The following is a 25,075-nucleotide window of genomic DNA, read 5'->3' on the forward strand; positions in this document are numbered from 1 at the left end:
AGTCATTAATTCATAAATTATTATCACTCGTTTGATTTACTTTCTAAGATTCCACCAATAGGGCAATAGCTGAATGCCATTTAAAAATTATGAATAATGCTACAAATCATTTTTGGCCCCTACTTTTTAAAGTCACATTTCCCCAAGAGATATGGTCTCCAGCCTCACCATCAACATTTTAAGAGCATTTTAAAAAGTATCCCTTAGGAGTAGAAACAGATTAGAAAATGTTTTCCATCTGCACTGACTATCTTGTATACAACTAAAGAAGTAGTTGTAATCAGATAATAAGAATACTGAATAAAGCTTTCGCACTCTCAAGGATTATTCACACTGTGAAAATAATCCAGGATGAATCTGGGTTAAACCCCTGTTGTTCACACAACAGGTTTGGGGAGGGTTGCCAAAAAACCCAGTTAATCTGAGATAATAGATATGACGTCCCCCCCCCCCCCTCCGAGTTTTATAAAAAAGATCTGCATCATCAGTAGTGTAAATAACCAATGTGGACAGACCAGAATAGACCCCAGATAAAAGGTTGCATAACAAAAAAGGGGTTCTGAATGCATTCGCATCTTCGGTTCCATCTTTCTTTGAATGTTTGCCAATGTGAACAACCAAGCTCTCAGAGATGCACATCAATGCAGACCGATGCAGTTTCATAGCATGAATTACAACTCAAGAATGCATGAGTGAAATGATTCACATTGGGGCACTACGGCGTGTGAATGACCCCTCAGATGAGCACCCTCTTTCTCTTAATAGCCACCAATTGCCATTCAGGATTACTCTCATGGCTATGTTAAGGAAGCAAGCATTCTGCAATAGAGACTGACAGCTGGAGCTCCCAGGCTAAATCTCCACATCTGTGATCAGAGGACAAAGCTTCACTTCATGCTCATGTCATCTTTAGCTCTCCTTGCTGCATTTGTTAAGCTACTTAATAAGATTTTTCTGGGATCTGCCATATAGATAGTGAAGTTCCCCTGAACACCAGTTAAGTATAGGCTAGTAGTGAGGATAAATCATAACCATATACCAATTTCCACCAGTCTTACATGGAATTAGACCTTCCTACATAAATATCTGCTGCAGGAATAAATCAGAGATATTAGCAAGAGCCCTGCCAAATGAAACAGCAGAAGTCTTAACAGTTATCAGGCCAGTTAACAGAATAAACCTATTAAATAAATAAATTTGCTCTCCACCAATTTATGTCACTGCTGTACTTAAAGTGAAACCTTTTAAATGAACAGATTTACTGTGTATGGAAATCTCCACTGGGCCTGAGTAATTATGCCAAGGCGAGGCGTTACTTTTAAAGTGGATGAATGGCTTGATACTTTTTTGATTTACTGCAAGAAACAGAAAAATGGTAATGGTACAAAATAAGCTTTTGCAAAAACTGTTTGGCAGACAGAAAGTGTTTGATTTACCTAGGGCATCCATCAGGTTCTGTATTTTAGATCAAAGGAGATAGATGTCAAGGCACATGTGTGGAAGGGGGGGAGCTACTGCTTCCCTGTTAATACTGCAAGATAAATTAAAGGTTGGGAAGAGTGGAAAAGGCGAAATTCTATTGTGTTGATGAGAGGGAGTCAAATATAATTCATTGGCCAATCTAGCAAATGGATTTTCTACACCCCTGAAATTGAGAAAAATAACAGAAATGCAGTGCATGACATCCTTGTTTTCTTTCTATCCTGGGATCTTGGGAGTGTTTCAAGGGTCCTTTCTATTGGGGTGCACATACCCATCCAATGCACCTGTGCATTGACATCTCCATCTCTACCTGTGTGAAGGGATTTCTCAATAGACATAGAAAAACCCTAGAATCTGCTTATGGAAAGATGTGATACTCCATAAGAAATCTTGCACCAAACTGTAGTGTTTTCTTGAGATGAGTTCTAACAATTCTAGGGATACACCTAGAATTTCTCAGAGTAAGGACAATGTCAGAATAGGATGGAGCTGAGGAGAGGACAAAAAACATACATTTGAATATATCTCCCTTGTAAAAGTTCCTGCCATAAGGTCAGATAGCAAGCATGTTCTCCTAGACTTTCACATGAAAAGCCAGTGTTTCTGTGCAGAAATCTATAGCATTCAAACAGGCAATCCTGCCACCAATATTCTGGAGAGGCATAGTTTTAGAAGGATGATACCTTCTAAGTGTTTCAGTGTGTTCCAGTTCATTAGACATTAGAAAATTGGTTTATTGTAGGCTTGCCATATCCCACTTGGGGGAGGGACTTTCCCAGTTTGGGGCGCATCCGCACGGCCCTGCCCCGGTTTGCCTCCACCCCTGGGATTTCTCCTGCCCCTGGGCTGAGGGGAGGATTCCTTCCCTGCCTGGGCTTTGTCGCCACCGCCGCGGCAAGGCCGGGACCCAGGCTGGGAAGGAAAGCCTCCCCTGAGGGAGGATCCCCTCCCCGCTTGGGCTCTGCTGCTGCCGCTGCTGCAACAAGACCAGGGCCCAAGCCGGGAAGGAAAGCCTCCCTGAGGGGAGGATTCCCTCCCCGCTTGGGCTCTGCTGCCACCGCCGCAGCAAGGACAGGGCCCAGGCTGGGAAGGAAAGCCTCCCCTCAGCGAGGCTCCTATTCAAATGTAGGCCACAAAAAAAATTTGTCCTACATTTGAAAATTTTGTCCTACATTTGTCCCGGTTTGGAGGTCCTGACGTATGGCAACCCTAGTTTATTGAGAACAAATGGAGATAGCCCTATAGATGTCAGTTCTGAGTTTAGGGAGAAAACAGTGGTGATGTAAGATTATCCCAGTAATACTGAAACAGTATTATCCCAGTAATACTGAAACAGCTGAAGTTCTCTGTATGCAAGACTATCCATGTCGATGTGCATTTTGTTGGGCCTAATTCTTATATTAATGTTTGATATGGTAAAATCTTCACAAATTTAACATCCTTCTTGTTTCACATGCAAACTTTCTTTTACAAGTGCACATGTGATAAGTTGTACTTACCACATCAAAATGAACTCTAATTTTCAGTAACAAGGACCAGGTAGTACATTTACTGGACCACTGTAGTATCACAAACAAATGGGCCTTAAGAGCAAATCAAGCCTGAAGTCTCATTAGAAGCAGGGATGACTAAATGAAGCTGTTGTGGGTTTTTTGGGTTATGTAGCCATGTTCTGGAAGAATTTATTCCTGACGTTTCGACTGCATCTTTGGCTGGCATTTTCAGAGAAGCTGTTGTACTTTGGACATATCATGAGACAATATGACTCATTGGAAAATGCAATAATGCTTGGTAAAGTGGAAGCCAATAGGAAAAAAAGAGAAGCCTCATATCAGGTGGATTGATTCAAAGAAGCCACAGCCCTGGTTTGCAAAACCTGAGCAGAGAAGCTGATGGCCAGGGTTCTTGGAAGTCTGTCATTCATAGCACTGTCATAAGTCAAAACTGATTTGATGGCAAACAACAGCAAAGTACCATTAAAAATACAACCTTCCAAGTCCTCCAGCACTTTTCATTTTCATGTCAATACACAGCAGTTGTCAACCACATAAAAGGAAATTCAGGCATTCAAAACTCACTGCACAAAACTTTTTAAAATTCTCCTACTGGCAACATTGTTTTCTATGACAAATACAAACACATCACAAAAGCAAACGTATCAGTTCTTAGTGGAAATGTGGGAGAAGTGGAAAGATGTGCAAAGATTTTGTTCTTTTGATTTGTCTTAAAGGATTTGGGTTTGGCATAAAGTAATTCTGGCATATAGAATTAGTAGTATTAAAAATGTCCACTTTTGGATGTCCATAATGGAGACGAAGAATGTGTTTTGATGTGCAAAACCCCCCAGTCTTAGCACTCCATATTGCACTTGTAAGCAGGCTATCTTAAAATACCTGGCAAAACATTCTTCCAACTACATGTTTTCATAGGACAATACAGTGTAGCCACAGAATGCAAAACAAGAATTCTAAGGCTGGCCACAGAAACCCCAATGTGACTAAAAGAACCAAATACATTTAATCCATGCACAAGGAGAAGTTTGTCCCACTTGACATCTTTGGTCCTCCAGATGGTTTGGACTTCAGCTCCCATAATTCCTGACTGTTGCCCAAATTGACTGGAGCTTCAGAGAGCTAAAACAAATGGAGGACCAAAGGTTGGGAACCACTGACCTAGACTATGACTTTCTCTAACTCTGGGAACCACAATAGGTTCCCTTTCACCATAGGTCTACTCCTCACACCACTCAAACCTATTGGTCCCTCAAGTAGCAAAACCCAGTACCACAAATCTTCTCTATGAAAAATGCCTCTCTGCAACCTGAACCTATGGTAAAAATTCAGTAACTATGCAAAACTGAAATGTGAGAATAAGGACAGATCCTACCAGGCAAGAGGCAGCTATCTGACATTTTAAAAGGGCAAATCGAAAGCAATCAACACCCAAGGAAATGCTGCTGCGTAGGCTGGGGTGATAAGCATAGGCTACTATAACAAACCTGGCAAGTGCTGTAGTGTTTTAATGTAAATTATCACAAGATAATCTCTTTGCATATTTAAGTGATGCACTTCAAATTAATTAATACATATTTAAGAGATGTCTCCTTGAACAGCTGTTATTTACTTCCAGAGTTTCTCCACATTAACACTGGTTGCTTTGTTCTCCTCCAAAGTTATTCATGCTTCTTATGGTACTATAAGAATGTGTATGGTGTAAAATGAAGCATTCTTTTTTCCCCAAAGAGATCTGCCTTTATGATAACTTAATATTTTAACATTAAACATTCAAGCATTTTTTCCAAACAGAAAGGTCAAATCCTACTTACAGCATTTGCGAGCAACAGACAAGCAGATGCTTAAGACTACTACACAAATACTTGCAGCAATGAACATAATGAAAGGGAGGCAATCAATCTTCCACTGTGGATTTTAAGATCAGATTTACATTTGACGCTGGCCTACTAAATCTCATCATTCTTTTTGTGTCTCAACATTTAAGGCCAAACTATGCACTTTTTCAGAGATTTCTAAAGTGATGGGACATGGTATGTGGTACTGCTGTATCTGAATAGAAATGCTGCAACATTTGATAAATCTTCTAAACACTGCATATTCAGAAGATGGATAGTTATCCAGGTAGGGTACCTGCTTGCTCTTTTTCAACACATCTAGACATTTCTGCAACATGTAAATGATTTTGATTCCCTCCCCCTCTAAAGCACATCCTTAAACTGGTTCAACAGGTATTCACACTTCTCCAGAGAACTCTGGGAATTTGAGTTGGGTGAGGGGAGAAGAAGGGAACCTTTGTAACCCAAAACACTTGGCTTCTTCACCAAACTGCCATGATTTTTTGGGTAGTTCTTTCATTCCAACCATGTAGACATTTCCTGAGCACTGACTCTTATGCCCAGAAAAACTCAAATTCCATTCCAAGGTTAAATCATTTCACATCAATCCACCTGGAACTCCATAAGGCAGATTTAAGGCATTTGCCTCTGCAAGACATATCTGGGGCACGATTAAAGAGTGACAAATTATGAGTTATTTAAGATTATGATGATGTTACTGAATGGGTGGAGACACAGTTTAATTAATACCCTGCCTTTCTTTCATGGAACATGAAGCCGTGTATATGACATTCCTCAGCTTCAACAAGGTCACTATGCCACATGCCTTCAAACTATATTGTGGGAACATGAAAACTTTGTCCCTCAAGCATCAAAACATCTCAAAAAATTCCCATCCCACATAAAGCTAGATAAATGTGCCACATGCAAAGTATAGAGAAAAAGACCACACTGAAGGACCTACTTCCAAAGGACTTTAAATCTACTTGCTTCATAAACACGCAAAGTGGACCATAATTTGTTCCATAATTAGAACACATTGGAAGCAATGAGTCAACAGAAGTAATTTTGAATTACTGTAGATTTGTTTGACAAGCTATAACATATACAGTATATACACTTCTTGCTAATAGGTCCTTCCATGTGTTCCAGAGGATAGCCTAAAGGTACAGCATGCAAGAGTGATCATGCTGAAATTAAGTAGGTTTGGTCCTCATATATTTCTGAAGGGGAAACAAAACGTATTATTGTTTTTTCCAATGAGTCATGTTATCACATGATATGTCCCAAGTATAATAGTCCCAGCTTAATCGTTTTGACTTCTACAGAGGGTTAAGGCTTGATTTGCTCTTGGGTTCACATATTTGTCTTTTTGCTAATCCAAGGTAGCCACAGAACTCTCCCCATATGCCCTGATTGTCTTCCTGCCAGCTTTATTCAATGTCCATCTTTCACATTCAAACATACAAAGATGGGGTCCCAAGAACTCCCAGTGTTGGGAAGAATTTGTTTCTCCAAATGTCTCACATTTGGTAGGGAATATGGGAATAACTTTGCCCCCAGGCCAATTTAGGAAGCCTGTATTTCAGCAGGAAATGACATTAAATTTCATTTCTTAACCACTTGTTGAAATAAGGCATCTCCTGTGCCTAAAACAGCATGGACAAAGGCTGTAGTCCTCTAGGTTCTCTTAATAAAGCAATGCAGACCCCTAAACCCCAATAAGTCGCTAGCCCTGCATTAATTGTAAAAAATTCCTGCATGCACGGTGCTCAGCGCAAGAGTCTTGATGAGCTTACATGTGTGTATACCTTATCGGTAACTGTTCTAACAAGTAGAGTCGTGCATGACAACTTTTATATTATGAGAAATCACTTCTAAACACTTGTTTTTTTCACTGAAGGCAATTCACACATAGAGCTGGGAGGCATGAAGAAATTTTGAGGTCACCTTCAGATGTTACAGTTGTAACATGAACAAAATACTGAACTTATTAAACTGTTGGGCTTTCACTCAAACCATCTTACCTTGACACAATTCCAATAGCACCAGCAACAATTACACTTTGAGTTAAATGAGTATGAAGGAGAGAATGAGGCAATCCTTTCTTTTCCTTGTTAACTTACATGACTTGTAGTAACACATTATAGCTTCACCTTCACAATAATGAATGAATATGACTTCTAGCAAGTTAGCATCTGTAAAATCACAACTATCTTCACCCCTGAACAGTCATTATCAGCATCTCTAATGTAGTTTCTAAATGCCTTCCTAGAACTGTGCTTATAACACTTGAAAAACATTAGCTTGTTTACTAGCTGATGCCTTGTGTTCTAGCGGCAGGGATTTCTTGAAATGCAGTTTCAAAGCTGGCTGGTAATAATTTCATCAGAAAGACATAACAAGAATACTTCTTACATAGTTTTCTTTGAGTGAGGGATACTTCGGATACAAACTTCCTACTGATCAAAATCAAGAGAACTGGTGTTTTAAACTAGGAGTGGGCAACATTCAGGCTTCCTTGATTTACTACAGTACGAATAGCAATTTGGGCAATGCAGAAGTGAAGCATGTGGCAAGGTTGCACTGTATGATACAACCTGTGTTGCATAAGGACTCTGTGTGCTTGAAACATATGCTAATAATTTTATTCTCTCATTTTACCAATATGATCCATGAACCTCCTCACGCGATCTGGATCAACGTTGTTTGCCCAATGGCCTTCTTTCTTGAAATGTGAGCCAACGATCAAGCCATTTGCACCCAAGTAGTCCTTCACATTCTCCTGAGTGACTCCAGATCCAACCAGCACTGGAATCTTCACAGCATGTCCAACCTCTAGAGAAAGTTAAGGAGAATTCCTAATGAACCCTATAAAGAAGGCTAGTTGTAGCCACTGTTGCTTTAAAAATTGCATGCCTACACATTGCACTGGTATTACTTATGTTGTTTAAGTATGTATTTCAGTGTGTAGCTCCCTATTTTTATGGTTTAAGTAACATGAGCCCTGCCTGGATACACATCCCATGGTGTAATAAGCCAAGAAAAGGAACATTGGTACCATAATATGTCAATTTCCAGTAGAGAAGGCCCGAACATTCTCTGGAATGAGTTGCTCCTCCCATTTGATCTTAATAGACAGAAAAATCACATATGAGAGGGTAAGCCTCTTGAAGACCAGTCATTAGCCAGACAAAGAAACTACAATGCCATGCTTGAAGGTTGAATAATGCATACTAGATCAATACAGCTACTCTCCAGAGGTGATAAACCCCATCCTCACTTTTACCATCAGCATTTATGAAAATATTTTCAGAGTTTTTCACAGATGGCACAAACACCTGGATTTTCTTCCGGTTTCAGTGCTAACTGTTTCAGTTCCTCCAGGATGGCATCAAGCAGGGTCTTTCATCCAACACAGTGAAGTGACAAGTAGCCATAATAACATCAGTATTGCACCATGATGAAGCTGCCAAGATCTTGTTGCACCTGCACATGAGAAGATTGATCAAGGGTATCGCCAACACACCTCCACCCACAGTTCATCGCTTCCCTTGCTGGGACCTGCATACAGTACCCAAGCCCCTCAGGGCAGCATCCCTGAAGCACCTGTTATGGACTCCATCCAAAGTCCCTTCCACACTGTAAGCAGATGTCTTAGCCAGCTTATTGAGGCTCTCTTTCGCCCAGCTGAACTTCCTCCAGAAAGTCTCTTGTCCATTGATGTAAGGCCCTGGCTACCATGAGGACCACCGCTGCAGCCACGATAGATACTGTAGATATTGCCTCACATGCCCTTTTCAGGTCTGCCTCTGATTCTAAGGGTATCCTTGCCTTCCCGGCAAAAACTGCTACCAGAGCAGACACAAGGGTGTCTAAAAGGGGAGCCTGTATCTTCCTCCCCAAGCATCCTCAGACATCCTATCCCTAGCTCTGAGCTTGGAGAAACAAATCATGCACAAGAAGAGGGAAATGGCTAGTAAGGGAGAAGGGGAAGTTTCTTTTTTTTCTTTTCTTTTTTTTTTGCAACTATAAGGAAAGAAAAGGAGTAAAAGGAATAAAAAGAAAGACAGGGCAGTGAATACCAGGTATTTGTCAGCTGCAGGGGATGATGAAGTATCAGCTGACAAAAAGCATGTCCTACTAGGAATGCAAGCAGGTAAAAAACCTTCAGAGGGCATGCTGCTCCCATGTAGGAACAGGAAGGTCTTTCTTTTTCCTGCCTTTTAGGAGCAAATGGATGGAGCAACCCATTCCAGAGGACGTTCCGACCTTCTCTGCTGGGAATTGCACTTTTGCTTGGGGTGCATGGACCTGAACGAGAGAAACATATAACTGTCAGTTCAGACAAATAGTTTTGATCGTCTGCATTCTGTGGCTCAAGTCTCACCTCTGTCTTGTGTTCAGGTTCTCAGACTGCTTATTTATCTTTCAGCTTCATCACCTCACGTATGGTAGCCCATTTGTAAATGGGCACCTACTGTTGCCAGCCATGTTGTGACAATGCCTATGCTACTTTCTCAATCGTCTAAATAAATCGCAATCCAGGCTATTGTAAGTTACTTACTTACAACAGAGTCTTGACTTTTTTCGTCACTGAGCCAGTAAAAATGATTTTCCTAGTGGTAGTCTCAATCTCCCAGCTCAGAACTACAGCCATGCATAACAGTCCTAAGAGCCTTTCTACTTCTTGCTACTGTGTTCCTCCACCTAGCTGACAGAATAATTCCTGTACTTCTCTGCTCCCAAGCAGATTCTTAAGTATCAACATTCTTCTTTATCACGCAAAATGTTCAGTAACTATTATACTATACACAATGCTGTCTTTAAGATGCAGGGTAAACCATTTTGTTTTTAAAATTGTTCTATTAATCTAAAAGAAAGCCAGCAAACATGGTAACAAGGACATACAAGCCCTCACTTCCCACATCCTGTGACCAATGACAAAAAAGAGAGGTTAATAAAGCTGGTAAGTGCTGTAATATACTCTCATCCTCCTCCCTTTTCGGTTCAGCTTTCAAAGAGACAAGTGATCAGATCAAAACACAAATTGGCATAAGCTACCGAATGGGCTTATTTTGTAATATGATGAAAGGAATCTAATTGTATCTACACTTTAGTAGCAGCAGGGATTCCAGTGGCACAGACAGGCTCAATTTGCTGTCATAGATCTCCATTAGAAGGCCAAATTAAAAAGCAAAAATCTCACTAAACCTTGTTTGCTCCAGTCTCACCATTCAGAATTGTGGCTATTTTGGTTACTTTTGAGGAGGAAACATTGAAGTGTGTCTCTGGTAAAATTATGGCATAAGTTCTAACTTGTCATGTAGATGTGCATAAGGAACACTGGGTGGGTTACTTATTTCACATTTCCATTACACTACTCTCTAGTTTTTAGTGTCAAGGCTGTTCATACACTGGGTTTTTTAAAACCCTATGCCAAGGAAATTGCTTTTTTTGCCTCAGTTTTCGCATATTAGAGGTTGTGTATCTTGAATGCTGTGGTGAGGACTTCATAGCATTTGAAACAATCTGTGGAGAACTTGGATAAATAAAGGACACATGACAAAAGAAAGACGAGAAAGTAGGCAGCCCACCCAAACTGTTTGTTTGAATCCACTGACATTTTAATCTCTCTACCTTTAGACTAAAATATTGAGCAAGAGGCTGAAACTATATCTGAAAAAACTTGTATGGATCATGAAATTGTAAGGGCCGTAGACCAATGGAGCACCTTTCCTAGGGTGGTGGTAAAGTATTCATCCATTGAAAACTTGAATAGCATATTTGGACTGGATTGTTTGGTGGACATGTAGGAATGAGAATGTTTTGGGTAGATATCTGGGGTCTTGGAAAGCCAAGATGCACAGTAGTTTGACAAATACAACTTCCTAGTTTTGCTTCCAGCGTATGCCAAGGGGCTGAACCTAATGGCCCATGAATCCATAGGTTTGCAATATGAGATCAAATCAGCCTAATAATGTCTGTTCCAGGAAAGTACATCAGACATTTACTGATCCAAAAACTATCTCCTAGAATATGTACATCCTTTACAATAACTTCATACATTTGTAATCACCCACCAAAATCTAACTCCCATTGGTGTCCTGCAGTTATCATTTGCACTTCATTCCTGCAGATGATGTTCTTCTTAGTTGAATGTCAATTCCCAAGCTAAATCTCCTATTTCTTCCCATTTTAAGAGTTATGCTTTTAATTTACTTTCATTAGAAATAACCTTTCAAAAAAGGTTATGAAGAATGTCATCATTCATGAGCTACAACTATCAGAAATGAAGCCATTCCATCTTTTTTTAATTAAGAGAAATGAGAAATATGTACATCCACTTATATGGTTATCTGCATTGCTGTGACAGCTAGTTACAGCAGACAAAAACTGTCATATTTGCTATAGTAGGCTACAGTAAGCATACTACTGATCATATCTGCCTTTTATTTTGGGTTAAGTAAGTTCAAAGTAAATCATAAAGCTGAAACAGTCACCAATCATGCTGTGCTGTGCAATCACTTTCTTTTTACATAATAAGGAAACACATACATGTAAATGAAGAGTCCCTTAATAGGACTTTGAATCACTAAGCTTTCCACAGTTGATAAGTATACATAATACAGCAAAATAATGAAATGTTGATACTTACCATGATAAGTCATTCTTATGTGATCGAAGAGTGATCCATAAACCAATGGGTTATTCCCCATACACCAGCTGGATAGGAAGAATCTAAATTCTTTTTCAGTTATGTCCATTTACTCTCTTCCCTTGCCCATCGGTTTTTAATTTCCTGCCTTGCCAGGTGTATACACTTTCCCTTACCTCACTGAAGGTAGTGCTAATAAGTTAGAAATAGGAGAAAATGCATATTAATACTAAAGAGAGAAAGATAGCTGATGAAGAGAATGGGGAAGAAAACACAGAAGTATACAGCTGGCATATGGGGGAATAACCCATTGGTTTGTGGATCACTCCTCCTAACCCTTTAAGAGAATGCCTTCTTATAACAATGTGGTGCAGCATTTAAGTATTCAATTGGAGCTTGGAAAGTCCAAGGCCTAGTTCTCACTGAACTAAAACTCACTAGGTGACCTCTGTGCAAGACAACTTTTTTCAGAGTAATTGTGGGGACAGATGTTGGGGAGATAAAAGTAATGTATAACAATTGTTGCTCACTGGAGGAAGGGGGCTTATAAATTAAACCAGTCCCTGCAGTAACAAATCCATGCATATCTTAAACAGAATTTGCAAAAGTCATTTTTTGAACCACAACTTTCAGAATCACCCAGCCAGCACAACAATGTTGATTGATGGATTCTGGGAATTGAAGTCCCCCCCCAAAAGCGTTTGCAAGCTCTGTTGACAAATTATGAGAGTTCTTACCTTTCACTTCCTTGGGATCCGCCTCTATTCCAGTTGCTGTTCCAGTCAATACCACCCCATCAGCCAGAAAGAATTCAGCAGCCTTAGCAGTCTCTTCTATACTGACATCAGCTGTTAGCGCATGAGCACTGTCAACAGCAGAAACACATGTTCACTTTGAGCAATCACACCTGTAACCATTCAACTTAATACAGAAATATGTTTCTTTCATATTTGAACAAGTAACTGCTGTCTGGCAGGCACAACTATTTGTGCTCACACTCAAGACTGGATGGATGAGAGAGTAGAGAGGGGTCAGTGCTTCCAGGACAAATTATGCCTTTCCCTAGGGGATGGTTCCTTTTTAAATAAGAGTTAAAATACATTATTTACATTGATCTATGGATAAGTCAACTTAGGTTTTTTGGGCCAATTTTTTTTTACTAAAATTTCTAGACATATATATGAGTATATACAGTATTTACCTGTGTTTCTTTTTAATGTCAGCAAAAACTTGAATGTGTTCTGCACCAATTTGCTTCCGGTATCTTAGTAAATCACCAGCACAAGCATTTAGAATCCCTTCATCCGCCACATGAGAAAAAACAAAGCCTTCAGCTCTAATAAAGTCGAGACCTACAAATGGTAATAAACCAAGATTACTGTAATAGACCTGAATGAGGGCCAGGCAGGAATAATCACAGTTAGTTGCTAGACAATCCCAAATACAGAATTGAATGTTATGAAAGATCAGTAATACATTAGCATGTTGTGTACAGTACACACTGCTCATTCTCAATGTTTTCTGCATCACCCTGCAAAAGACAATCTCTTATCCTAGCTCATCTTGCAAGCTTGTTCTAAAGGTAATAAATGTGCTCTCCCCACAGCCCTACATCTGATTCTGGAAGAGATCATTTCAGAATTGACAGCAAAGATACTACCTTCCTTGCTTGCCTAATGACAATTGCCATTCACTCCATTGAGTAAAAATTTAAAACGTGCTTCTGAAATAAGATAATTGGGGAAGGGGGGACAGCAAGGAGCTGTGTGCCTGAAGGAACCTTCAATACAGGAAAGACTATTCCGAAACCTGTCAGAAATCTTTATGTTCATTTATCACTGTATTTTATTTGCAGGCTATTCATGCAGTCTATGTATAACTATGAACCATGTATAACTATGGTTATACATGGCTGTTCTGATTTTTAAAAGGAATCTCTTTACTATAACAAACGGTGCAGTATTATACTGTGTTTCAAGTCTCTCTGACATTGGTGCTTACAATTTGCCCACCTCATGGGAAATACTTCATGTATCTGATGAAATGGACTGCAGTCCACCAAGCTTATGCTATAATAAAGTGTTTCATTTTTAATGAATGCCACCAGACTCTGTTCCATCTCTAATCCATCTATGTTACTCTTTCCTACCAAAAACGAAGACTCCCTATTGACAAAGCATGAAGCTACTCTTCCTCCATGAAGCAAACTCCTGGTCCATTTGGGATCAAACTATGGTCCAAAACACACTGCAGAAATAATCCAGTTTGAGACTGTTTTAACTACCCTGGCTCATTGCTAGGGAATTCTGGGAACTGCAGTTTTGTGAGACGTTTAGCCTTCTCTGTCAGAAAGCACTGGTAGCACAATAAACTACAATTCCCAGGATTCCCTAGCACTGACAGTTAAAGTAGACTCAAACTGGATTATTTCTGCAAAGTGTTTTGGACTGATGGGTTGATGTTATTCAGTTGATGCTCTAACCAACTGAACTATCTTAATGTGCAGCATGAGCAAGGGAACACAGATCACAAAAGAACAAGACATGTTGGAATTGTACAGCCCTTCAGATGTAGCTGGATCATAACTCCCAGCAGCCCTAGCCAGCATAGCTAATTATGAAGAATATTGGTGTGGATCCGGTGTGGTATAATGGTTTGAATGTTGGACTAGAACTCTGGAGGTGAGGCTCAGCCATGTAAAGCCACAGGGTGACCTTGGGCAAGTCACACTCTCTCATCCTCAGAGGATGGAAATGGCAAACCCCTCTGAAGAAACTTGCCACGAAAACCCCATGATAGGTTTGCTTTAGGGTTGCCATAAGTCGGAAACAATGTGAAGGCACCAATAACAGTTCAATAACATCTGGAGGGCTACATGATTCCCACCTCTGCACAGCATTCAACTTTGTGCCATGCTTGCTCATTGTTCTATCAAATAATCAGACAGGAAACAGTAAGATTATGAAGGGGAAAATCTAACACAGATGTGGTAGCACAGACCGAGTGTTCCCAAATATTATCAAAAAGATAGCAAAATGATAACTGCAGTGTAGAAAGCATCTATACTTGTATCTTTATCACCTCCATAAATGTTCCCGAGACTCGGTAATATGCATCATTCTGTGTAGTACCAAGCAGATGTAGTTAATTAAATCAGGATCTACACACAGGAAATTATGCACTACTGAAGAACACATGGTACACCTGTTAATAATGAAGTGGTTGTGAACAAAGCTTGGCAAACCATTTCAGATACAGGAGAACTCTGCCATTCCCACTCGAAAACAAACACCAAAAACAATGCCGTTCTAGCCAAGATAATGACATATATAAGCTTCTGCTATTTAAAAACCAAGCTACGCTAATGTAAAGCAATCCCTTGAATTAAGAAATGGAAAGTAACACAGGCCCCCTCGAGGACTAAGTGGCTGATAGATATTCATCTCTATTAACTAATCATACCTATTAGTAGTCCTTTTCTATCCCTATAAATAATTTTTTAGAATCTCCCATGTATACTTGTGGCCTTACATTCTTCTATCACCCTTTGCTACCACAGAATGGGCACTAGGTGGACTGAGCAGAAGGGACACCACTACGCACCATTTTGGAGTGAGCCGCCAGAATCATAGAATCAGAGTTGGAAGAGACCACAAGGGCCATCCAGTCCGACCCCCTGCCATGCAGAAACTCACAATCAAAGCATCCCTGACAGATGGTCATCCAGCCTCTGTTTAAAGACCTCTAAGGAAGGAGACTCCATTACACTCCAAGGGAGTGTGTTCCACTGTCAAACAGCTCTTACTGTCAGGAAGTTCCTCCTAATGGTGAGATGGAATCTCTTTTCCTGTAGTTTGCATCCATTGCTCTAGTCTCTGGAGCAGCAGAAAAGAAGCTTGCTCCATCCTCAATGTGATACCCCTTCAAATACTTAAACAGGGCTATCATATAACCTCTGACTCTTAAGACTCTGTTGTTGTGCGACTTCCGACTTATGGAAACCCTATCCTATTGGCAGGATTTGTTCTGAGAAGGTTTGCTCTTGCCTTTCCCTCCGGCTGAGAGCAAGTGACTTGCCCAAAGTCACCCACTGGGCTTCATGGCCAAGCTGGAAATCGAACCCTGGTCTCCAGTCATAGTGCAACACTCAAATCACTACGGCACATTGGCTGCTGTCTAAATAGTATCAATTCAGGCTGATGAGTTATGAATATAAGCACCTCAAGAACACCGAGCTTAGGCTGCTACAAGAAAACCAGATTTTTTTCAACATGGATTTTTACCACAGTAGTAGTTTTACACTGAGGCTTTAGTACAGCAATGAAAAGGGACTTTGCTTGCCAGCAAACCAGACAGCAGGACAGTCTTTAAACTGGCAGTTTTACTTGGAACCTTCAAAACGCAAATCACAGTTCAGTAAAGATCTATTCATAAAAATGTCCTCATTAAAAACAAGAAACCCTCCATCAAAATTTTAAGATCCAATTTATGCTGGCAGTGGTAAGTTAAGAGTAACTCTCTCATGAGACAGGTTTCCATTAGTGTTTTTAAAAAAAGATCCCTATTTGTAGATATTGTTTTCAGATCTATGTGTAAAAAAAGAACATTAACTAAAGAACGTAGTTGTACATCAGACATTATAAGGGCTTGCCTATCAACTGATTTCTCTCCACAAACACAATTCAATTGTGTTACGCCAGGGAAACCATAACTTTTTAAAAAACTGTTAAATTTTGGAAAGAGCAAAAGCAGAAAGAAGAAGATGAAATGGAGTGGGAGTGTGCATAGAAGAGAGAAAGAAGAGAGGAAAATATAGAGGATAAAAAATGTTACAGGTTCTCACTCACTTTAGATCCTGGATTTTAAAAAGGTTGAAAGTTATTAGTTTGTGGTTATTAGGAGGGGACACAGTGGTTTAGCAGTTAAGATGCTGACTCTGATGACTGGAATTTCTGCCACACAAGGAAAGTGCATGGTCCCAAAGTTGATATGCAAATCGTGGTTTCTCAGAAAGACATAATTAAATTTACAGTGGACCTAAATGCCTGTGTGGTTAGCTGTGAGAAAAGACGTGAATGTACCAAATGGAGTTTATGGTTAGCAGCCAGAGATAGAATAATTATGTTTTGTTAGTTTATGCATGCCTAGAAGTCTTACAGCTGAGTGTGCCTATGCCTGTTTACTCAAAAGTAAATCCCTTGGGTTCAACTGAATTTACATTTGACTCGATTTGCATAGGATCAAGATCCAAGGATTATGTGAATTACTAGAAATCGGTATACAATTCCAAGTTATTGGAAACTGCAATGATGTTGAGAAGATATGCTGAGGTCAATTTAATTCAAAATAAATGAAGAATATAAAGTGTTATCCCAAGGCACATAAAGGGCCATTTCATTCAAGATGTCTTTCCTAAAAGCATAGGAAAACGTTAAGAACAAAGGAGGAAAAATATCTGAAATTATAGATTGCACCTTATATGAAGACATATCTGCTGCCTAATCAATTCTCCTTATTGACTGAAGATCCTAGTTGTTTAAGTAAACCAAAGCATTCATCCGCAACAATGAAGGACAAAAAACAGCATTATCGCTTTTTGAAAATAAAATAGGATATGAAAAAGCAGTGCCAATCTAGGAAACAGATGTTAGGTATAATAGATGATTCATCTGTCACAGTTTGCATCATGATACATTAAAGGGATTGTATAAAAGTAATGTATGCTTTCAGCATTAATCACCTAGCATTCTTGAATGTGATACAGCAATGAAATGCTGAAACTTTCAAACTAGCATTCCAACAGACTAAAGACAAGGCTGTATTGGCACAATTTGTATTATTAATGCAGAAGCTATAAAGCAGGTTGACTTTTTTTTTGTTTCTTTGCTTTTGTTTGAAATACACTAATGAAGCAAAGTTTAAGTTACTTTTTCAGGCTACAGGAATGATACAATTAAATCAAATACAGTACACACCCTTTGCAGCATGCTTAACAATGCCTATCCACCCCCAATCCTGGAATGAGGCAGGCCACTGCTGTACGCATTTTAGAGAGGGGGAACATGGGCTGAAAACCATAAAACATATCAAAGGCTACTCAAATGCATAAATGAACTTACATTTGAACCCAAATCTAAAATGGACACTGCCCACTGGCTTATAGTCATTCTTGTTAAGATCGGGTTAATTTGCTCTTAAGTGAATTTCATTAATTCCACAGAGGTGTAATAGTTCATTACATTAGATTACTGTGATATCCTGAGGTGCAACTGGAATTAGATGTTCAAACCTAATGAGTAAAATTATCCCTTCTACAATTTTACTGGGCTAAATAGGAAAAATCCTTCAATGGATATTTATCATAAAGACATATCAAGCAATAGTTAACACAGCTTGGGAAAAGAGATCATCTGACAGAATTGAAACTTATAGTTTGGCTCACACCCTTGGGTTCCTAGATCTTGTTGAACTACAATTAACATCACTGTCATCATTTGACCACGCTCATATAATATACTGGATAACATCTGAGGACCCAAAGTTAGAACCATGTTGCATAAAAACCACCAAGAAGGAAAATGAAGCGGGATATCCCAAACAAAACTGTTACCTATGTCCATCGAACCTTTTCCTCTCTCTTCAGAAACACTCAGGATATGAATTACAGTTGGCCCTCCACATTTGGAACTTTGACTTTTGCAGATTTGATTATTCGGGGATTTGATTAATATGCTCTCTCTAGGAATTGCTAGGTCCTCCAGTGCAAATTTGCCAGCGTTTGTCAATAGGGTCATGTTGGAGGATCTAGAGATTCCTAGAGAGAACACTTCTCTGGGCATTTGTAGGTCCTCCAGTGTGATTCTATGGTTAACTACTACCTGATGTTGATCACAGAGTTGTGCTGGAGGACCTAAGGATTCCTAGAGAGGTGTTCTCTCATGTTTTAAAAAAGTGATTTTTCTAATTTGTGGTTTTTCTACTTTCATGGGGGTTCTGTGTCTCTAACCCCAGTGAATGTGGAGGGCCCACTGTATTTCTGTAGAAATGCTAATACCACACTTAGCTGCAGAATTTACAGATACAGTACAAATTGGTCTCCATACCTGGTCAAAGGTAGCCACGGTCAGCATTGACACAGGTTTGGATAAAATGATGTACCAAGGTTCGCTCTGAATAGAAAGGGAGAAGATGATTCATGTGCACCAGAGAAAGAAGATTATAGGGCTCTACAGACCATCCAAAAGGGCCAGCATCGGGGTGGAGTTGCTGGGGCCCCAATCCACGGCTCAAAAGGGCGCCAGTAAGCCGCTCCAAAGGGGCCGTCTGTTCAGCCCCTACATCTTTTGTGGATTTGTTAACTATGCAATCATAACTAAGAATTAAATTTTCCTTTCTTTGATTTTTAAAAACTCAAAAGTATGTTAATACCAGGAAAAGGGGGGTAAATGTGGAGGTGCAACATTAAAAGAAGAAGAGGCAGCCCTCAAGATGGTGCTAGAATGCAATTTATTTTCTTTTATGAAGACTATCGAATGCATTCATAGGTCTTCCTCAGGGGCAAAGGATAAGCATGATTTTGAGTGAGCTGCTTTTGCTGATCTACAATTAGACCCATGAAGTCCCTTCACCCAAGAGAAGTCTTGAGTCAAAATGTATTAGGAATTCCTTACAAAGTTAATCAGCTCTTTCTAGCATCAACTGGAGGCCCATTTTCTCATAAATATGCTCTTTACATACTCTAACTTCAACTCCCTGCCCCTAAGGACAGCTGACTGTGGAAATGTACCTTATGTAAAGAATATAAAACTCACATTGGTTTAAATGTTCTGTAAGCTGAAGCAGTCACAAATCTAGGCAAAATGCTTGTATACTGTATAAGTTCAACTCTAACTCGCTTCACTTACCTGCCGCAAGAGCAACTGCTACAGCCTGTCGATTTGCAGCACACAGAATCTGAACACCCAAAGGGAGAAGAGGACATGTCTGTTTTACAGAGGCGCAAATGACTGCCATGGCTGCAGTGATTTCTGCACCAACGCTGACTGTGTACGGCCGATCGTGCATGTTTTCTACAATTATACCTTCCTGTGGAAATTAATATAGAGTAAGCCTAGTAAGCTGTTGAAAAAGAGACAGTTTTATAAATAGTGGACAGATTTGTAGAGAACACTCAAAGAATGTGTGTTGTAATCATACATCAGGCAGTATAACAAAGCACAATCTCTATCCAACTAGCACAGAACCTGGAGCCTTAAATAGCATCCTAAGTTTTTTGCCCTACAAGGTACTCTCTGATGTGCACTGGATTGCTTGCTTTGTCCACATTTCTATTCTGCATTGAAAAAAGAGATTTGATTTAAAACTCACACACAACCAAAGGTTAAGACAGTAGCATACTATTACATTTGCTGCCTATACAACAGTTTACTTGTTTCCTCATTTTACTTACTCTGCTCCCTCTACGTATCACACACATTCTCTTACTTAAACTCTATATTCAACCTTGTTTTCACATTTCAGACATTCCTATTAACTGGCTGCATTTACATGAGTGCATCTTGGCTTACTAAGCTGAAATATGAGCAAACCTGGACATGCAGCTCCTTCTTCTCAACATATCGTAGTAAACACCAGAAGTCTTCACTTAACCATTATCTTCCTGTTACTTCCCATTTAGGAAACTACACTTTCCACATGCAGAGAAAATTCAGACCTTTAAATGACTTTAATTAAACCTCATCATTTAACTCCTGGATTGTTGTAAACCCAGTAACTAATTTACCAGTTCAGACCTAACAGAAAAACAACAGTTCAGTGAAGATCATAGAATCGTAGAGTTGGAAGAGACCCCAAGGGCCATCCAGTCCAATCCCCTGCCATGCAGAAAATCACAACCAAAGCATCCTTTACAGATGGCCATCAAGTCTGTGTTTAAAAACCTCCAAGGAAGAAAGACTTCCAAGGAAGTTTACACCAGCGAGCTCCAAGGGGACAAGGGATTGGGCAGTGAGAAAATGCAGTATGAAAGCAAAACATTGTTATCTCAGTATTCAAGCTGAGAAATGAGTGTCCAAACCAAGTCAATCCTGACTGTTGTTTCTGATCAGACTTAAGGGAATTCATTGCTTTGTAGCTGGGATATAGAGCTGGCAAATGAAATAGAGATATACAGTACTGCCTGATTTCAGAATTAAAACATCCAAATTACAGAATTAAGAGCTCTTTGAAGGGAAATAATAGCCTCCTCACCCTGGCCTTAGCCTATTTGTGCTGGGCTAGAGTTAATTACAATTTCGATGTCATCCGCTTAAAGTAGCAGGCTACTTTAACGAAGACAATTAAAAGCTTTATTTTATGGAGCTAAGCAAATGGAAAGTGTTTTAGGTGTCACAGCGAAGATAATACCAGCCAACTATCTTAGAGCTAAGGCATAATACTACATTTTATTTTAAAACAATTTTTTCTTTCAAAAGAAGAGATGATTACTGATAGTGACTCTGTTGGTAGAAACACCTGTTTGCAGAAATGCCCCACCTAACAACACGATTGTTACAAAGTAATCATATAAAGAGCTGGATTATATTCTTTTTGAATAATTAAAGTTATTAATTATTGGACTGTTGGGAATGTTAATGGGTATCTCTCATTTTTATTTTAAGTACCACTGGTTGAACCTTAATTCTATCAGTATAACAGAATGCAAAGAGGCATTTGCTCAGTTGTGATAACTGAGGGAATCTAACAAGTGGAATTTAAACAAGCCGAGAAGATGTGTTATTCAGCGAGTCTTTCATTCTATTTTTGCAAAAAAGTCCACCAAACAGTGATACCTTTATGGGCCAAGCGAAATGCACAATATACCTGTTGCAAGTTTGCAAACCTCCACTGGCTTCTTCATCAGGCAAGATGTTGCATACCAAAGAGGAGAACAATTAGAGATGTGAGTAAGATGCCTGCATTTTGTTGTTTCTGTCCTTAGTTAAGATGGTATGGGGAGGGTATATTTAGGAGGCTGGCTCTCATCCTCTGGCCATGGGGCAATTGGGCAAAGTCCAGGAAAGTCCATTTGCATATCAACAAGGACTCCTCTTGCTTAAATTTACTAAATTGCCAACACAGCTACCCCTGCATCATGTTTTCTGTATTGTGAAGTACTGTATTGTAGCTGCAACAGGGGAACCCTGATGAGTGAACCAGTGGACTGGGACCTTCAACCAAGGTAAAACTTTTTTTTCTTCTCAAATTTGGACCAGATTGGAATGTTTTACCTCAACGCCTACCAAAATGTTCCTGATGCAAAAACATGGAGACTTATTGAGGAATTGATTGTCCTCTGCCTACAAAGAGGCCTGTGGCCCAACAGGAATGAAGACATACTGGATTGCACAAGAGGGGTCCTTGTTGATATGCAAATGGACACTGAGTAACTAGGGCCATTAACCCAGGACTGCTGTGAGTGTAAAATGGGGATGCATTCAGGTGAACTAAAAATGTAACAACTAAAGAAATAAATACATATGATTTACAGATAAATATTATAATAACTGATTGGTATTAAAAACAGTTTATAAATAGTTATTCATAATGCCTTTTAAAATGCAAAGTTCTTTGAATTCTCTCACTCAGTTGCTTTATAACAGACTGCGATCTGGAAAATATATTAGGACAATTGAGAAATATGGCAAAAACAGTAACTTGCTCAGAATCTTCCCAAACTTGAAGGCGATAAAAAGTTTCACAACAATGCGCAGGAGTAGATAACTACAGTGGGCCCTTGTTATCTGCTGGGGACCAGGAACCCCCCTTAGATAGCAAAATCCTTGGATGCTCAGGTCCCATTAAATACAAAGGCATAGTAAAATGGTGTCCCTTATATAAAATGGCAAAATCAAGGTTTGCTATTTGGAATGTATATATTTTTGAAATTTTCAAGCCATGGATGCTTGAATCCGTGGATAAAGAATCCGTGCATATGGAGGGCCAACTAAAATAATATGAACATGGGGAGGGGGCTTCCAAGCTCCCCCTTCTCATGAGGGTCAGGGGGAAATCTCTTAGATGTTTTAAGACACACATATTCTTGTACATTTGCAAAATTAAGGTTTATCCATATGCTGACACTAACTTCTTAGGCATGCATCTTCCAATGTGTAACAACAGGCTGACAACTTAATTGTAACTAGACTACATATGAGAGGTGCATGCTATGCCCAATTCATGTTGATTTCTAGTATTCCTCAAGGGCAAGATCCTATATTTATCACTGCAGCTCATATTTCAGTCATTTGATATCTTTATTATTTTGAGTACTTTTTTCTGATCATGGGCGCGTTACAGACCGCCCCTTTGAGGCGGCCTGTAACCGCCCCTTTCCCCGGGGTATTGGGGCCTCAGCGGCCAGAATGGCAGCCGCTGAGGCCCCGATCCGCTGCTTTCCAGGCTGCGGGGAAGAGGCAAAAGGCTGCTTCCCCACAGCCTAGAAAGGGGTGTCTTTGGGGCTTCAAGCCCCAAGGACACCCTGCGGTGGCAGGGAGGAGGAAAAGGGGCCGCTTGGCCCCTTTCTCCTTTGCGCTGCTGGGCGCAGCCATGTGAAGGCTGCGCCCAGCGGCACAAACCAGGAAGGAGCTCCAAAACGGAGCTCCTTCCTGGTCCACGCAAAGGGCGCACTAAGCGCCCTGGCGCAGAGCGACGACGTCACGTCCACGCCGCCCCGTATAGAGGCGGTGCGGTCGTGACGTCGTCATGGTGGCCCCCATGTAGATGGGGCGCCGCCATTTTGTATAGACTCAGTCCGTACTAGGGTTAGGGGGGTGCGGAAGCACCGCACCTTCCTAACCCTAGTACGGACTGAATACGTACTAAAAGGCCTGTCTGTAACGGGCCCATGGTCATGGCTAAACAGTTGTTTCATCACAGACCTCCTAGGTTGAAGTTCAGTGCTGTTCATTGACCCACATTATTTTTCTAATTCAATACAGTAGCAGCAAAAAATCCCACCCATACTACTCCTTTTTAGAGTCAGAATTGCTTAATGAAGGATTTCCTTCCTTTCACCAACTTCTATAAATCAGCAGTACAACCTCCATGATTTAGAGAACACAGATGCATCTTTACAACTAAAATTCTAGGCAGCAAAACTGTCTTTATTTTCAAAATGTCTTTAAATTCTTCTAAAAGCACTTACATGAAACTATAAGAATTATTTTTTAAAAATTAAAATGATCGCTTCTAACGTTATTCCTTTGAAAAGAGCCAAATGTATACTATTTATAGACCCATTAGAAAATCAATATATTTTGTATTTTATTGCTGAAGCAGCATTATCCACCGGGGAGGGGGACTAAACCATACAGGACAAATTAAAAAGTGAATGAAAATTAACCCACAAAAATCAAGCCCCTTTCCAAGATATATAATTTTATGTCATCAGTATTTTAGAAGATGAAGACATCCCATTCCAGTCCGTGCAATACCCCTCAGCTCCAATCCTGGAATGCCAAACTGTGGCCCCATACATACAGGCCAAAATAAAGCTCCTTCGGTTCTCTTTGGAGGTATGCTGTTTAAATGATGCATGCGTCCTAAGATTCCGGAAGATGCACCAATGCTGTGCTCCAGTCCTTAGGACTGGGTTGTGGCTTTGGCATGGCTTCCAGACTTTTAGGATGCATCCATCATTTAAACAGCATACCTCCAAAGTGACCGGAAGCAGCTTTATTTTGGCCTGTCTGTATGGGGCCTCAGTTCTGGCTACTGCATATTTTTAAAAGAAAAAAAAACATTTTAAAATGTGAGACTCCTTTGTTTTCTCATGTGATCTGTTGAATGTATTATTGAATTTAGCAAGCAAACCTCTCAAAATGTTAAGACTGTTGTGTTGGGTTTACATTGTTGTAACTGAAACTACACTTTCAACAATCTTTCCATCCACTGAATCTGTCTTGATATCTCACATTATCCCACAACATATACCTCCATATATTATGCCACTCTGTGCTACTAGGCAGTCAATTGAATGAGTAAAAAAGAAACCAGATGATACAGAGTTTGAGCTTATATCCATAACAGAACACATTTCATATAATAACTTAGCAGGATTAAGAGCAGACAAAGTTCTTAAAACCCTTTTTTGATGAATCTGAACAGTTTATACTGGTATCTGACTCTACACTAAATTAATCTGGGCTTCTTTCAAGTGACTACATTTCTATTATTTATTTTAACTGTATTTTTGTTTGTGCCATGTTAGCGAGAAGCACAACAATAGCAATTAAAAAATTAACTAAATATTTGCACTCACACCCCCACATTCCATACAGCAAGACCTTGGATTGACCCAAACAGATCACAACAGCCACCTACCATAGGTAGGAAGTGCTTTTCAAGTTCTTGTAGGGAAAGGGGGCCCAAGAGTGTTCAAAAGCTCAGTGTGTAGCTACAGCTAAAAATAAACCCTATCACTTTTCAATGTACAAAGTGCTTTACCATTCTTATCAAACTTATTAAATATGACAAGAAAATGAAAGGAACTAGATTAGAGAAGCGTGGAGGACAAAGGGATAATTATTTCTTTCATTTCCCACATA

The 25,075-nt window shown here is 39.8% G+C and overlaps 1 protein-coding gene across 3 annotated transcripts in view; it reads right to left on the bottom strand.

The window, feature by feature from the left end:
* The window catches only part of LOC149305901 (uncharacterized protein F13E9.13, mitochondrial-like), a 47,267-nt gene that overhangs the window by 15,318 nt on the left and 6,874 nt on the right, over positions 1-25,075 (bottom strand). For 2 of the 3 annotated variants that reach the window (XM_089540759.1, XM_089540760.1), the window contains exons 4-7: positions 19,394-19,574; positions 12,691-12,841; positions 12,227-12,354; positions 7,496-7,669 (exon numbers count right to left, since the gene is read on the bottom strand). In XM_089540759.1, the coding sequence (XP_089396885.1) occupies positions 7,496-7,669; positions 12,227-12,354; positions 12,691-12,841; positions 19,394-19,574 (634 nt within the window). Of the gene's footprint in view, positions 1-6,100; positions 7,670-12,226; positions 12,355-12,690; positions 12,842-19,393; positions 19,575-25,075 lie in introns of those variants that run through there. The other variant, XM_089540761.1, reaches the window with a different exon arrangement.

Source organism: Sceloporus occidentalis, unplaced genomic scaffold (genome assembly GCF_023333645.1).
Source record: "Sceloporus occidentalis isolate IW3139 unplaced genomic scaffold, rSceOcc1.0.p SCAF_10, whole genome shotgun sequence".
Classification (NCBI taxonomy): Eukaryota; Metazoa; Chordata; class Lepidosauria; order Squamata; family Phrynosomatidae; genus Sceloporus; species Sceloporus occidentalis.